This window comes from Camponotus floridanus, unplaced genomic scaffold (genome assembly GCF_003227725.1).
Source record: "Camponotus floridanus strain SB8 unplaced genomic scaffold, Cflo_v7.5 scaffold2, whole genome shotgun sequence".
Classification (NCBI taxonomy): domain Eukaryota; kingdom Metazoa; phylum Arthropoda; class Insecta; order Hymenoptera; family Formicidae; genus Camponotus; species Camponotus floridanus.
In genome coordinates, this window is record NW_020229325.1 from 3,921,360 (window position 1) to 3,933,956 (window position 12,597).

Here is a 12,597-nt window from a genome sequence, read left to right on the forward strand (position 1 = left end):
CTGGAAACAAGTTGCAAGATTAAAATGCAGGGGATTGAATTTTAGATCGATGTACGCACGGTTGGCGGTCGATACTAATGACGCAGCTCGTCCATGTCCCGATATAAAACTGGTTAGTACATACTCGCCTTTCGTTACACCTGGTAACTCGAGAAAACGCTGAGGAATTGATCCTAACGACCGAGACACGATTTTCCTATATTCGCAAAACAAAACTGGACTATCGCGATTATGATAATCGGTGTATTTCAACGATTTCCGCTATCATCGATATGTTAAATCAAATCGTAATTCACCTTGATACGCAACAATTTATCGAAAGAAACGTAGTATAAGAATCTATCTACGGATAAAATATGTTTTGTGCTCAGAGAAATCAAAACAGAAATTAGATATATATATATATATATATATATATATATATATATATATATATATATTTCCGTATTTCATCTAAAATTAAAACATTCTATTTTATATATTATTTTACACTCTATTTTATATATTTATTGTATGAAAATGTTTTATTTTTTTTGCAAAAAAATTTATTCACATGTAATTTAACATAAAAAAATAAATTAACCCTATAAAATTAATCAATACATGATAAAATGTATGTTAAAATTATAATTTAGTCATATATAATTGAAAAAACCTGATTAAAAAATTACTTTTTCTGCATTATTTTTTTCTCAAATACATATACGAGAAGGTGATTTTTATTCGGCTATAAATATATTAAAGAAGCTAATCTGAAATTATGATCAAAACGATTCTACGAAAGAATTTCTCTGCATTATAAGTCGTCGAACTTTTGAAGGAAAAAGCAAAAGTCATGACGAGACACACGTTAAACCGTGATCGCAATACGCGTGCAAAATTGTGATTGTGAGCAATAAGCTTCTCGAAACCAATTGTGAAAAATGTATTGCACAATTAATGTCGACAGAGGCTGATGGAAAGTTATAATTAAATTTTTTATTATTATTATTATTATTATTATGCATTCTTAATAATAATAATAAATATAATAATAATAATTATTATTATTATTATTATTATTATTATTATTATTACTATTATTATTATTATTACTATTACTATATTATTATTATTCCCGTAAATTATCATTTGTAGATGATACATCATTTATGTAATAATAATATAATAATATATTATATAATAATAATAATATATTATTACTATTTATATAATAATAATATATTATTATTATTATCACTATATTATTAGTATTCCTGTAAATTATCATCATATAATAATCATTTAAAATGTAAAATATTATAGATGATATATTATAACCGAAACAAATTATAGAAAACTGTAGCTTAGATCTTACTAGGGCGTTTCCTCAAAGATGAGCATTTGCGCACGAGGAACACCGGCTGACCGGATGCTCTTTTTAATTCTGACTTTCGACGCAAGGGTCGTCTCCTGGGTCCAGATTTCTTGAGATGCTGCTGTTGTTGCTGCGGCAACTTGCTGTTTCTCCTACGCTCATTAAAGCGATTGGCATTGTTGTCTTCACTGTCGGTCGACGAAAGACATGTATAACCCGTATTGGAATTCTCACCCTTCGACCTCTCCTTGACAATACCTTCGGCCAAAAAGTTAAGAAAACGGCTGCTAGCAAAATAATTTCCAGAAACAGCCGTACTTGTCGCCGTTGACATTATCGTCGTCGTTACCGTCGTTGTCGCAGTCGTCGTCATCGTCGTCGCTGAAAGCTTCCAGGTGGTCCCACGTGCCAGAAGACCGTTAGTCCTTAATTCTTCAGAGAACAACTTATCTTCATTAAAATCACTAATTTTTGGAACTGGACAAGCCGATGATGAGGACGACGTTGCCGAGAAAGAACCCAGTGATGACGAAACAATCGAATTGAAAGCATCATCCTCTCGGCGGATGTTGAAATCGCCCGATAGCAGCAATTTCTGATCATCGAATTGATCATCTGACACGTTTGACGACCAGTCGTTGATCCTCTCCAGAAGTGGACCTTCGTCAGGAAAGTATCTGATCTCCCTCCAGACTCTTCGTTGGCGTCTCGAGCGACGTCTTTCCGGTGGAATAAACCATACTGGACTGCTGGTGCGAGATTGAATAACAGGTTGTTGATTCTTCTTGCTGACGCGTTGAGAATTTCTTTTGCCACCTCGGCGACGAGAGCATCTGAATGTGCTCGTTCGTTTGAAATAACCCTCCGTGCTTATGCTAGGCGACAATTTCGGTGCCTTCCGGCGAAAGAGACAGTTTCGCGTCATCCTAAAGTCAAAGAGTCAATATTGCGATCGAAATATTCTTCAAGTCAGCGAAAAATTCTAGTCGATCAATCAGTGAACGTGAAAATACGAATGATCTTATTGGTATTTATTTAATTAATTTAATTAATTTTTGTTAAATTAAACAAACTTGTGCAATCTCAAGGAAAGATTTATAATAATTAATGTAAAATTATAATAATCTGCTATTTAAATCAATATATAATAATTTTTATTTGGATACAAAATCTGAATGTATTCGAAAATTCCAATACCATTGATCAAGGAAACACGTTCTATCACTGATTAATCGACAAGCTTCAATCTTAATCACCCTGGTCTGAAATCCGCGAGCTTGCTGATCCTGAGAGAGAAACCGAAGGATGATGAAGTAGTGTTGTCCTTACTGACAGGTTTCTCAGGCGCCGAGACCGTTCTTGTGATAGTCGGTTGCGGTTTTTTCTCCTTTAAGGCACTGTCCAGAAAATGATGAGAAGAATTCGAGACGAAAGAAGAGCTTGATACCGGAATCGAGACAGAAACCGGTACCGGAATCGGCACCGCATCCCTCCATATCCTGCCAAGACTAATGCTAACGCTAGGTGAGCCTTCCATGGAAGACTCTTGGGTCCAGGAAGGAGTGTCATGCTTTTCGATCGTTTCATCATCGGTGATCCTAAAAAGCTTGGGCTTGGACGTTAAAATGGGCGAGGAATCAAGTTGGAGAATTTTCAGATCCTCAGTGATCGAATCCGCCGAGTCGGTTTGATTGGCAGATTTCGCAACCTTAACTTTGACATGTTGAAGAGACTCGACATTAATTTCGTGAAGCTTCTCACGGGAGGCAGAGCGAACACCTTGAAGCCATTCGTCGTAGGTGATAAAATCGCGACTAAGGGAAGATTCTTGATTCTTCTTCGATTCTTCCTGCTCCTTAATTTGTTGAGAGATAATCTTCTCATTTGCTGCTGGTTGTGAAGGAAAATTAACAGCGGTATCCAGGTTCTTCTGGATACGATTCCGTCGTTTACCCCGGTCCAGGTAACTCTTCCTAATTGAAATTCGTTTGAAGGACTCGCTACGCTTGAAGGAAGGCTCATTGCGATCCTTCTTACGGCCCACGAGCCTTCTCAGATTCTCGAAAGAGAGGGGCCTCATGAAGAGCAACACGATCAATCTCAGCTCGCAAAAGTAAAAGGAGGACCACTATAGATTTATGCTCAAGAAATGGTAGCCGATATAAGTTGAATATATTTCTGTGGTAAGAATTGATAAATGAGTTCCTAGATATACGGAAGAAAAAGTCATTTGCCTGATCGACAAAGATTTATATAAAGATAATCCTGGGATTTATAAAAGTAAAAATTTGTGAAAATAGTGAATTTATTAATTTTTTCTCTATTTCGATTACTTTATTTCCTTCTTGATTCTTTTTCTCTTTACTTTTCTTTCTTCCTCGCCCTTTTCTTGCTATTCGTATCCTTCTATTCGCCTTTCCCTTGCTTCTCCCTCTTTCTCTCTTTCCTTTTTTTTTCTCTTTCCTTTCTCTGTGTTGTGTTAAGACTCGCTAAAGTGCAACAGAACCGAAGTCCTCAAATCGTGAATGATCAGCGTGGCTTTCCTTTTTCGACGCCGCTGCCGTTTTTCTTCCCTCATTGTCCTCTTCTTCCCTTTTCTTCCTGCGTATCCTCGGCTCAACCGAGGTGATCATTTTACATGAGGAGATTTGGCACGGACTGTACGAGCATCTTCAAAATCAATGCATTCTAAAATCGATAATCAGGTTTTATTTTCAAGTTTTTCAAGTTCAATGTTGATTATTTATCACGATTTTATCATTAGATTAAAAATTCCTCGAATCAAGATTGCTCCACTTTCACACGATACACCTTCAACATTAGGACATATCTATCTATATTTGTGTCTCCATTTAATATTATAACATAATAGTCATTGACCGATGAATTATATAAGCTTTTTTTCCTAATTCATGGTTTTACTCTGTTCCCATATCTAATCGATTAGCTTATCGATCCTGCTTTACGTTGGATTTTTGCTCGATGGTTTAAGCAAACACGAAATGTAACACGATGTACCTTGAAACTCAGATACTTTCTCTGCCCTCGAACAATTATGTTGTTTGTTTCATTTCTATCTTCTTCTCCTCCGCCATTCTCCATGCGACCTCTCTCGACGATTCGAACGCACTCCTGCGCGGAATGCCTTCCGCACATAAGAGGATTTCCAATTAAATCCAATTTCCAAACTCAATACTTGATCGATAAATAAAAGGCCTATTAAAAATAGGACTTTGTCACTTAATATCGAGTAAAATTAGACAAGTAAACCCTGTATTTGGCACCAAGTCCTATGAAAGTACAATCATTCTTCTGCCTAAAATATATAATTCCATGTATACTTCAACCTAATCAAACACTTGTGAAATTCTCGCGAGTATCATCGAAAGAGATCATAACTACTTTCGGCAAAAACGCAACGGAAGAACTTCGTGTTCGCTCGATTTGAAATCACTACCGCATCACTGCTCGGGGCACATGCACACACCCTTTTCTACGATATCTCCATCCGGAATATTTTCTCGTGTTTCATCGAAGGCGAATAAAGCCTTTCCATCGCTCCTGCCTCACCAGATCATTTACTTGCACGTTGGAAAACAACGCTCGATGAGATTGTTTGAAAAATAAAATTACGTGTTAAGTTAGCCGAGTCGGAGATTCGCGAATACGCGCCTCGAGAAGGACCTCGCTCGCGAGCTAGGCAGACTTCAAGATCGCGCGATGTACCCGATGCCGCGCGTCCGCGCGTTCGAATTCGCGCGACGCTCGCTTCGTCTCGCGTCGAGACGCATACTCCAAGTCGTGTCGAATCACTGGCATTTGCGCCTTCTCCGCGGCTCTCGGCGGTTCTCTCTCTCTCTCTCGGCGATTCTCTCTCTCTCTCTCTCTCTCTCTCGGCGGTTCTCTCTCTCTCTCTCTCTCTCACACACACACACACATACGCGTACAAGGAGGGAGAGAGAGAGGGAGAGGGAGAGGGAAACGTACGGGTGGGAAGCTGGCTTGCGCGTGTAAAAGTTGGCAGACTAGGAGCGAGCGAGAGGACTTGAACGCTCAGGAACTTGCTCGGCGAAGGAGAGAGAAGGAAAATATAAGAGTGGTGATGGCATGCCGTCCGTCGACTTTCGCCTGCCTTCGTCGCTCGCAGCATCCCACTCTCCTTCGCTTCATCTCTCGCTTGACACCCTTCGCCGCGCCGCCCGTGCCCCCACGAGATCTCGCGACTCTGGTGCTAACTCCTTCTAAGAGAGAGATTCTGAAGGTAAGATTATGCGGATCAACTGGAATTTCGGTCCACCGCGATATTGTTCCGCGATGTTGAAATTCACGCAAAATATAACGTACACGTATCGATAGATAATTGTTAAATTAGAATTTCTCTCTCTCTCTCTCTCTCTCTCTCTCTCTCTCTCTCTTTTATTCGCAGATCCTTAATTCTTTGCCTTGTTTGGCGAAGCCTAGTCCCGAGAGGGACTCAGGGGCTCCCATCGCACATTTAGTGCTGACTGTCAACCATCCAATAATGTCTCTCTCTGAGAATGAAAACGTAAGAACGCATTTAAGATAAAATTAACAAGATGAAAATCAGATAAACGCTGAACGATGCTACTTCGTGAAAAAATTTCAATTTATGGATCGATTGCTTTTCGATCTATCAATATACTTCTAGAAGTATCAATATACTTGGTATAATCCAAATAATTGGGGAGTGGACGTACTGAAAGATGGCACAAGTCCAGACACATTCGTAGCAATTTATCATAAAGCATTTGCATCTCTTCAGTCCAACAAATGACGATATTTGCAGACTAGAGAAAACATGCGATCAATGTTCTCTCCGCGAATGAGATTCGAGACGCCTACACTCAATCGTCTCCTGAAGTCAAACGCTTCGAGTTCGCCTGCAATTATGAATGAGTGGATAATACGGAATGGCTTATAACGATGCTTGTGCCAAGATGTTTATTTACATCTTTAAAAAATGTCTTAAAATTTCATAATTTTTCACATATTTTTGCTCAAAATTTCAGGAAAAATTAGAGAATTTTTAAATGCAATTTTGAAATGAATTTATATTTAATGTTTTTTTATTAATATCATCATGAAAAAAAATTGAAACTCCACTTAAGTTCGAATATTAATATATAAAGTATATAATAGTATATTATACATAATACATAGAGTATAATGATCTAGAAGATTATGCAATTCACTACTATTATAAACTTATATCCAAGTTATATGCATTTGTGTGTTATTGTTGCTGATTAGATTGATTGAAATATATAAAGATTTAACAACTTAATAAAAAAAGTTTTTTTTTTAATTTCCTTTATTCCAATGAAATAAGAAGTTTCTGATTTTTCAAGATTAAAAAAGTTCTCTAAAAATGACAAATTTTCCAAACAGAGATATTTATAGTATAGAGATGTTTGTTATATAAAGATATTTATATAGAATTAATGATAATCTGCAATCTTTCGTGAATCCACGGAAATTATAGAGATAAACACACGCATTATTTCTAAAGAATAAATATCCTATTTTGAACTCTTTTTGTGTCACATATACATATACATATCTTTTTAGAATTATATATTTCACAATAAAGTTTCTTGTACAAATAAAAAAAGATTAATGATGAAGAAATTAATCAAATAATAATATAATTAATTGTTGATAGAGACAACTTTCGAGATATGCAAAGTGTCTCAAGACTCACTAGTTTCATTATAATAATTCAAAGTAATTATCCTGAATCCAATTTTTTTTTAGCTACGAAATATCAAGAGAAATCAATTACAGTTTTCTACTTTTTGATATTATATATCTTTATTACTCAAAACAAATTCTATTTAAAAAAAATATTCGCTTTAAATTAAAAAATATGATTTTGATTATCTGATTTTTTTTTTAATTAATTTTACGACGTCTTTTTCAATCATTATATAATTTCGTAAGATTCTATAAAATTACTTATTTTTACTGAGGAGAAATTGATCCCAAACTTACAAGAAAATCTATCATTGAAATTCAGACCACAAGTCTCATTGGACATCCCATATGATGATAATTACACAATTTTACACAAGCTTTAACATTTCCACGTAATACTTTCAAACGACTCTCGAGGAAACCATCGTTCTAAGCGCGAATCACGAATCCTTAAGATCTTACATACCATAGATATTCGATACCGTTGGTCCTGGACACGGCAAACGCGTACCATTGCACCGTGCATAGGTACATTGTTAGGACGTTGTGCGGAGGAGGGACATTATAATGGTCGATAAGAGCGCGAGGAATCATCTATGATGCGCGTTGCGCACCGGCTCAAGGACACTCCAGGACATTTACCCATGAATCTGTCGACCTTGATCTTATACACGGATTCGTGAAAGAGGAGGTGCTGCTGCATGATACTCCGCTCTCTCGCAATTGCACCTGCGTGTGATGGAATTGGAGCTAATCAACTGTCTCTGATCCCGTTCCTCGCTGTCTCTCGTGAAACGAAAAGTGTCAAAAGAGTACGTATTTCAGAAATGTCACACGAACTCACTTCTGAAACAGAATTCTGAAGCTGACACTTTTCACATAGTTTAAATGATTTCATTCATAGAGAAAATGCGATGAATTGTTTGAGCATTTAGTATATTTATGACTTAACATTTATTTAGGAAAAAGAATATTGTTCATCTATAAGATGCTTTCTATGTTAATTCCAATATATAGAGATGTTTGTACAGAATTAACGATAATTTATAAGATTAGACAATCGCGATGCAATCGTCCGCGAATCTACGGAAATCGTAGAGATAAACGCACGCGTTACCTCTAATTGGCCTCGCATAATAACACAGCAATTATGAAATTGTAGGTTGAGATCGCTTTCTATTCTTTTTCTAGTATCAACGGCTCGTATATCGAGACTTTATGACTTAACATCGTGCATATCTGGGGAAAGGATTATGCGACGAAAAAGATTACGCGACAAAGAAATGGCTTCATAACTTGTCAATGGTCTGAATCACCGATAAATACGTATAAAATCTGTATTTGAAAGGAAATCTTTACATAACGATATTCATGTGTTTGCAATAAATGAATAAAACATTCATCAAACTGGAGTAAAATAGATGTCATATATAACTGTTTATTTTAAATTAAATTGAAAGATTTAAAAATATAGAGGTTTTATATTATTAACATCTATAAAGTAATACATCAAATAATTTAAAAAATTTATTCTAAAAAAATAAATACCAAAAAAGTAAAGCATCCTTATCATCACACTCTAAATATCTTATTTTTATTTTTAAATTAATTATTATATCATTAATTTATTAAATTCAATAATTTCGTTATATCATTTCTTCAATAATTTTTTTATACCATTAGAGTATTTTTTGTTAGATTATTTAAAAAGTGAATATACTATATATTTATTTCAAACATTTTGAATTAAAGAATCTTTCAGACATATCAACATTTAAGAATCAAATAAATTTTTGTATCTAAACTGAAAGACATTTTTTGAGTCAATTAAATATTATTTAACAAGACAAATAAGTTTAATAATACTCCTTAAATTAAAATTAATATCTCCTATTATTTCGTAACTTAACGTTAAAAAAATTCCCTAAACTAATTTTAAATTTCTTTATACAAAATAAAAAATTGCATCAAATGTTAAAAAAAAACAGAGTTTTACTAAAGGTACAACTGTGTTTTGCAGTTGCATGCATGTGCATAAATGCATGTAATAATGATATACAAAGCAACTGAAATCTTTCTGCTTTATATTTTGTTTACGTCTCGAATTTCGATAATATAACTTCTCAGAGTTTCTATGAGATATATTATTCATATACACATATATGATTAATATATAACTTTTTATATAATTGATTACGTTTTCGAAATGAATTAGCCATTTTCTCAAGTATAAGGATTATTTTTTACGTATTGCCAGTTTTATTTACCATGTGATCTAAAATATCAGTCAGCTAAATTACTGTTTATCAAAAATTGCTTGGCAAAATTTAATTAAAAATAACTTTAATTAATTGAAAAGTAAATTTATATTTTTCTTACAGAGTAATCAAAGCTGTAAGACTATAAAGTATCAGTCAGAAGCACGTAAAAATGCTGTGTAACAAGAATTATTCGCGTAATTCAAAATTGAGCGTCACAATGGAGCTGTCTCTTCTTTATTAATGCGGATGCATGACGCCACTGTGTGTAACATAGATACTTTTAAGTCTTATTTACAGCCGGACTATATAAGCTGCTTACATTACAATCGTGCTGTATGCTAACCGAGTAAATAATTGACCAAAAGAAATTGTATTTTCCTTGTTCAACTAGTGTACGAGTGATATCCGTGAACCATGACTTTAATGATTAATTGATGCTCGTTCTCAACTATCGGGAATTTTTAAATTTGAAGATTCGACTATCACGATTATATATCATGTATATCAATAATTACGTAATGAAAACTTTAAGAAATTAAATAAAAGATTTTTTTGGAACATCGACTGCATAAGATATAAAATCAAACTTCATGACTTGAATATTTAATATTTTTGTAATAGCAGTTATAAGAAAAAAAGAGAAGATTTACGTGTGTGTCTAATGTTTCTACAAGATTTTAATCCAATTAATTTGTACACACAATTATGAAACGAAATTTAATGAAAAATATGATATTTCTTAATTAATCGATAACAAACGATTAATTTGTTAATTTAAAGAATATTTAATTTAAAAGGACCTCTTATTTAAAAATTATTTAGGCAAAAGTGACTCGAAAAACCGGTCGCTTTCTCATCTTAATAGCCTTAATCACAAATGCAAATAAACATATTCTTCGGTTGCAATTTACTCATAAAAAAAAACTATGAACCTGTGTCTGCGATGTCGAGCCGGTGCACGCTCGAGTTATAATTTTGTAACGTGACGTGCGCAGGTGTAATTTCACGACGCGACCGCAATGTCGAAAGATTCATATCGATGAGATTTAAGGAGAAACTGGATGAATCAGCTATGCAAAAGGTAATAAATCTAATATTTCGAAATTTATTAAATTTAAATTTGACATTGACAAAGCATTTTAAAATATAAAATTAATAACTGTACTTAAATTAATTTTACTTTAATTAACTTGTATGAATTAAAGTAAAAAATTTGCTTCGTAGAATATAATTTAATCTCAAACTCTATATAAAATAAATAAATAAATATATATATTTTTTTATCTCGAACAAACTTTTTTTTATAAAAAAATTAGGAAACTTCTATTAATTTTTTTTTTTTATAATAACTATACCACAATTTTGACTGTATACGACACAAAAATTCATAAAAATCAAATTTTAATTCTAAAAATCTTTAACTCATACACGTAAATTAATTATTTTAAAAGGCAAAAGTGCGTTGGATGATGTCAAACTTATAAATCTAAAAATGTATTAAATTCATTAATTTTTAATGTAATCGATCCGTCGAATTTTTCCTTAAGTCTTCGCGATAAAAATAAAAGCTATGCGAATATAAAAGCATAATTTCATCGAATAAAAATATTGAAGCTTAGAAATATTGAAATGTCACAATGATGGACGTTAAGTATGTCGCGCAAAGTATTTATAAATTCGAGAAACTGAATGCTTCAAAATAGAACGATAAAATTTTGAAATCTGTCTAATGACGTTTATGATTTCATTCATCCGAAAACAAACGACGCAAGCATAATAAAATGTAAGCGTAAGAATACAAAAGATGATCGTTGCAAAAGTAACTACGTAACAATGTGAATTTGATTGAAGGATAAAGGAGTGCTCTATTTTGAAAAGAATGGACGACCATTGATTTTTTTAGAAATAAAGAACGAGAAATACCATGAACGAATAGTATTGACATTACGCTTTGATATACTTTATCAAAGTGTATTTTGAAATTTATCTCTCGCCCTCTCGCTCCTCCCCCAACATTTTTCTTCTTAGCACATAAGCGACGAATTTAAACAATACTTTCTCGCTGCTAGATTTACAAAAAAAAAGCAATGCGACAATTTACCGAGTATCCCAAATAACAGTACGAGTTTGGAATGGAGAGGAGACGGCAACGGCCGTAAGGTGTTATCGATTTTATCAATAAACGGGAGGGGGGGGGGCTTCTAGGGGATTCTGTCTCGATGTAGCATGGGGTGAATCAAAAAGAGCGAGTGAGAGAAAGAGAAAGAGATGGAGAGAGAAAGGGGGAAAAAGAAAGAGGGAGAGAGGAGAGAGGAAAAAGCGCAACGAATAAAGACGGGATTTGTCGCAAAGGGCGGTGGACGATCGTCGCATCGTTCGCCCTGCGACGAGATCGAAGGGGAAAAAAAACTTCACTCACCTTCGGACAGCTCCAGATCCAATTCGGCGAGCTTCTCCCGTACGTCCTCCGGGAGCTTGCCGATGTCGATGTATTCGGCCATCGTTAGGCCATCCACGCTGCGCCGTGATAGCGAATCCACCAGCGGTGCATACCACGACTCGTCACCACCGTTCAGCCATCTTGCCTGACACTGACTTAAGACCGTCGTGCCGCTGGCGGCGCCACCTGACGGGATCTCGCGCCTCGAGCGTGCTGGAAAAATCATAGACGTCGAAATGTTACTAGGCTGCCAACCCGACGTATAAAGATCGTTCCACGTTAGGGTAGGTTTTCACTTAGATCCATATTTTGAATCCATGTAGCTAGGGTTGCCAGATTTGAAAATCTTGAATGGAGGACACAATTTTGAAAACCCTCTCCTCCCTCCTAAAAAAAAGGAAATCGAATAGGCAGATGAATTAAAATAAATAAGTATTGCAGCCGTAATTATTAATATATTTCAAACTATAACAACATATTTATATTTACGCATATGTACATATTAATATATTTCTCTTTTCTGTATATCACAACCGCTCGACGAAAAAAAAAGAGGGAAACATTTGTCGAAATTGGAGGACAAATAGCGTCTTCCGGGGGACAGAACAAATTTTACTAAATGGGAGGACTGTCCTCCCCATTAGTATCTTTCGTCAATAATTGCTCCTATTTTTTATTTTTATAAGTTTAATTATAATATTAATTATATAATAAACTAAGTTATTTAATTATGAAATAAACGAAAGATAATTTAAATACTAAGAGCAACACATTTTATTTTCTTCTAATATGGAGCTTACGAGGATGAAATTTTTGAAGGGAGA

General features: G+C 34.6%; 1 protein-coding gene across 9 annotated transcripts in view; it reads right to left on the bottom strand.

Annotated features, from left to right (window-relative positions):
- The window catches only part of LOC105252640 (disco-interacting protein 2), a 33,670-nt gene extending 21,747 nt beyond the window's left edge, over nucleotides 1-11,923 (bottom strand). For 4 of the 9 annotated variants that reach the window (XM_011260117.3, XM_011260116.3, XM_011260115.3 and 1 more), the window contains exons 1-2: nucleotides 2,614-3,636; nucleotides 1,358-2,283 (exon numbers count right to left, since the gene is read on the bottom strand). In XM_011260117.3, coding sequence (XP_011258419.1) covers nucleotides 1,358-2,283; nucleotides 2,614-3,437 — 1,750 coding nt within the window. In that variant the 5' untranslated portion in view covers nucleotides 3,438-3,636. Of the gene's footprint in view, nucleotides 1-1,357; nucleotides 2,284-2,613; nucleotides 3,637-11,752 lie in introns of those variants that run through there. The other 5 variants (XM_011260121.3, XM_011260120.3, XM_011260123.3 and 2 more) reach the window with 2 other exon arrangements.
- Nucleotides 11,924-12,597: the final 674 nt, after the last annotated feature.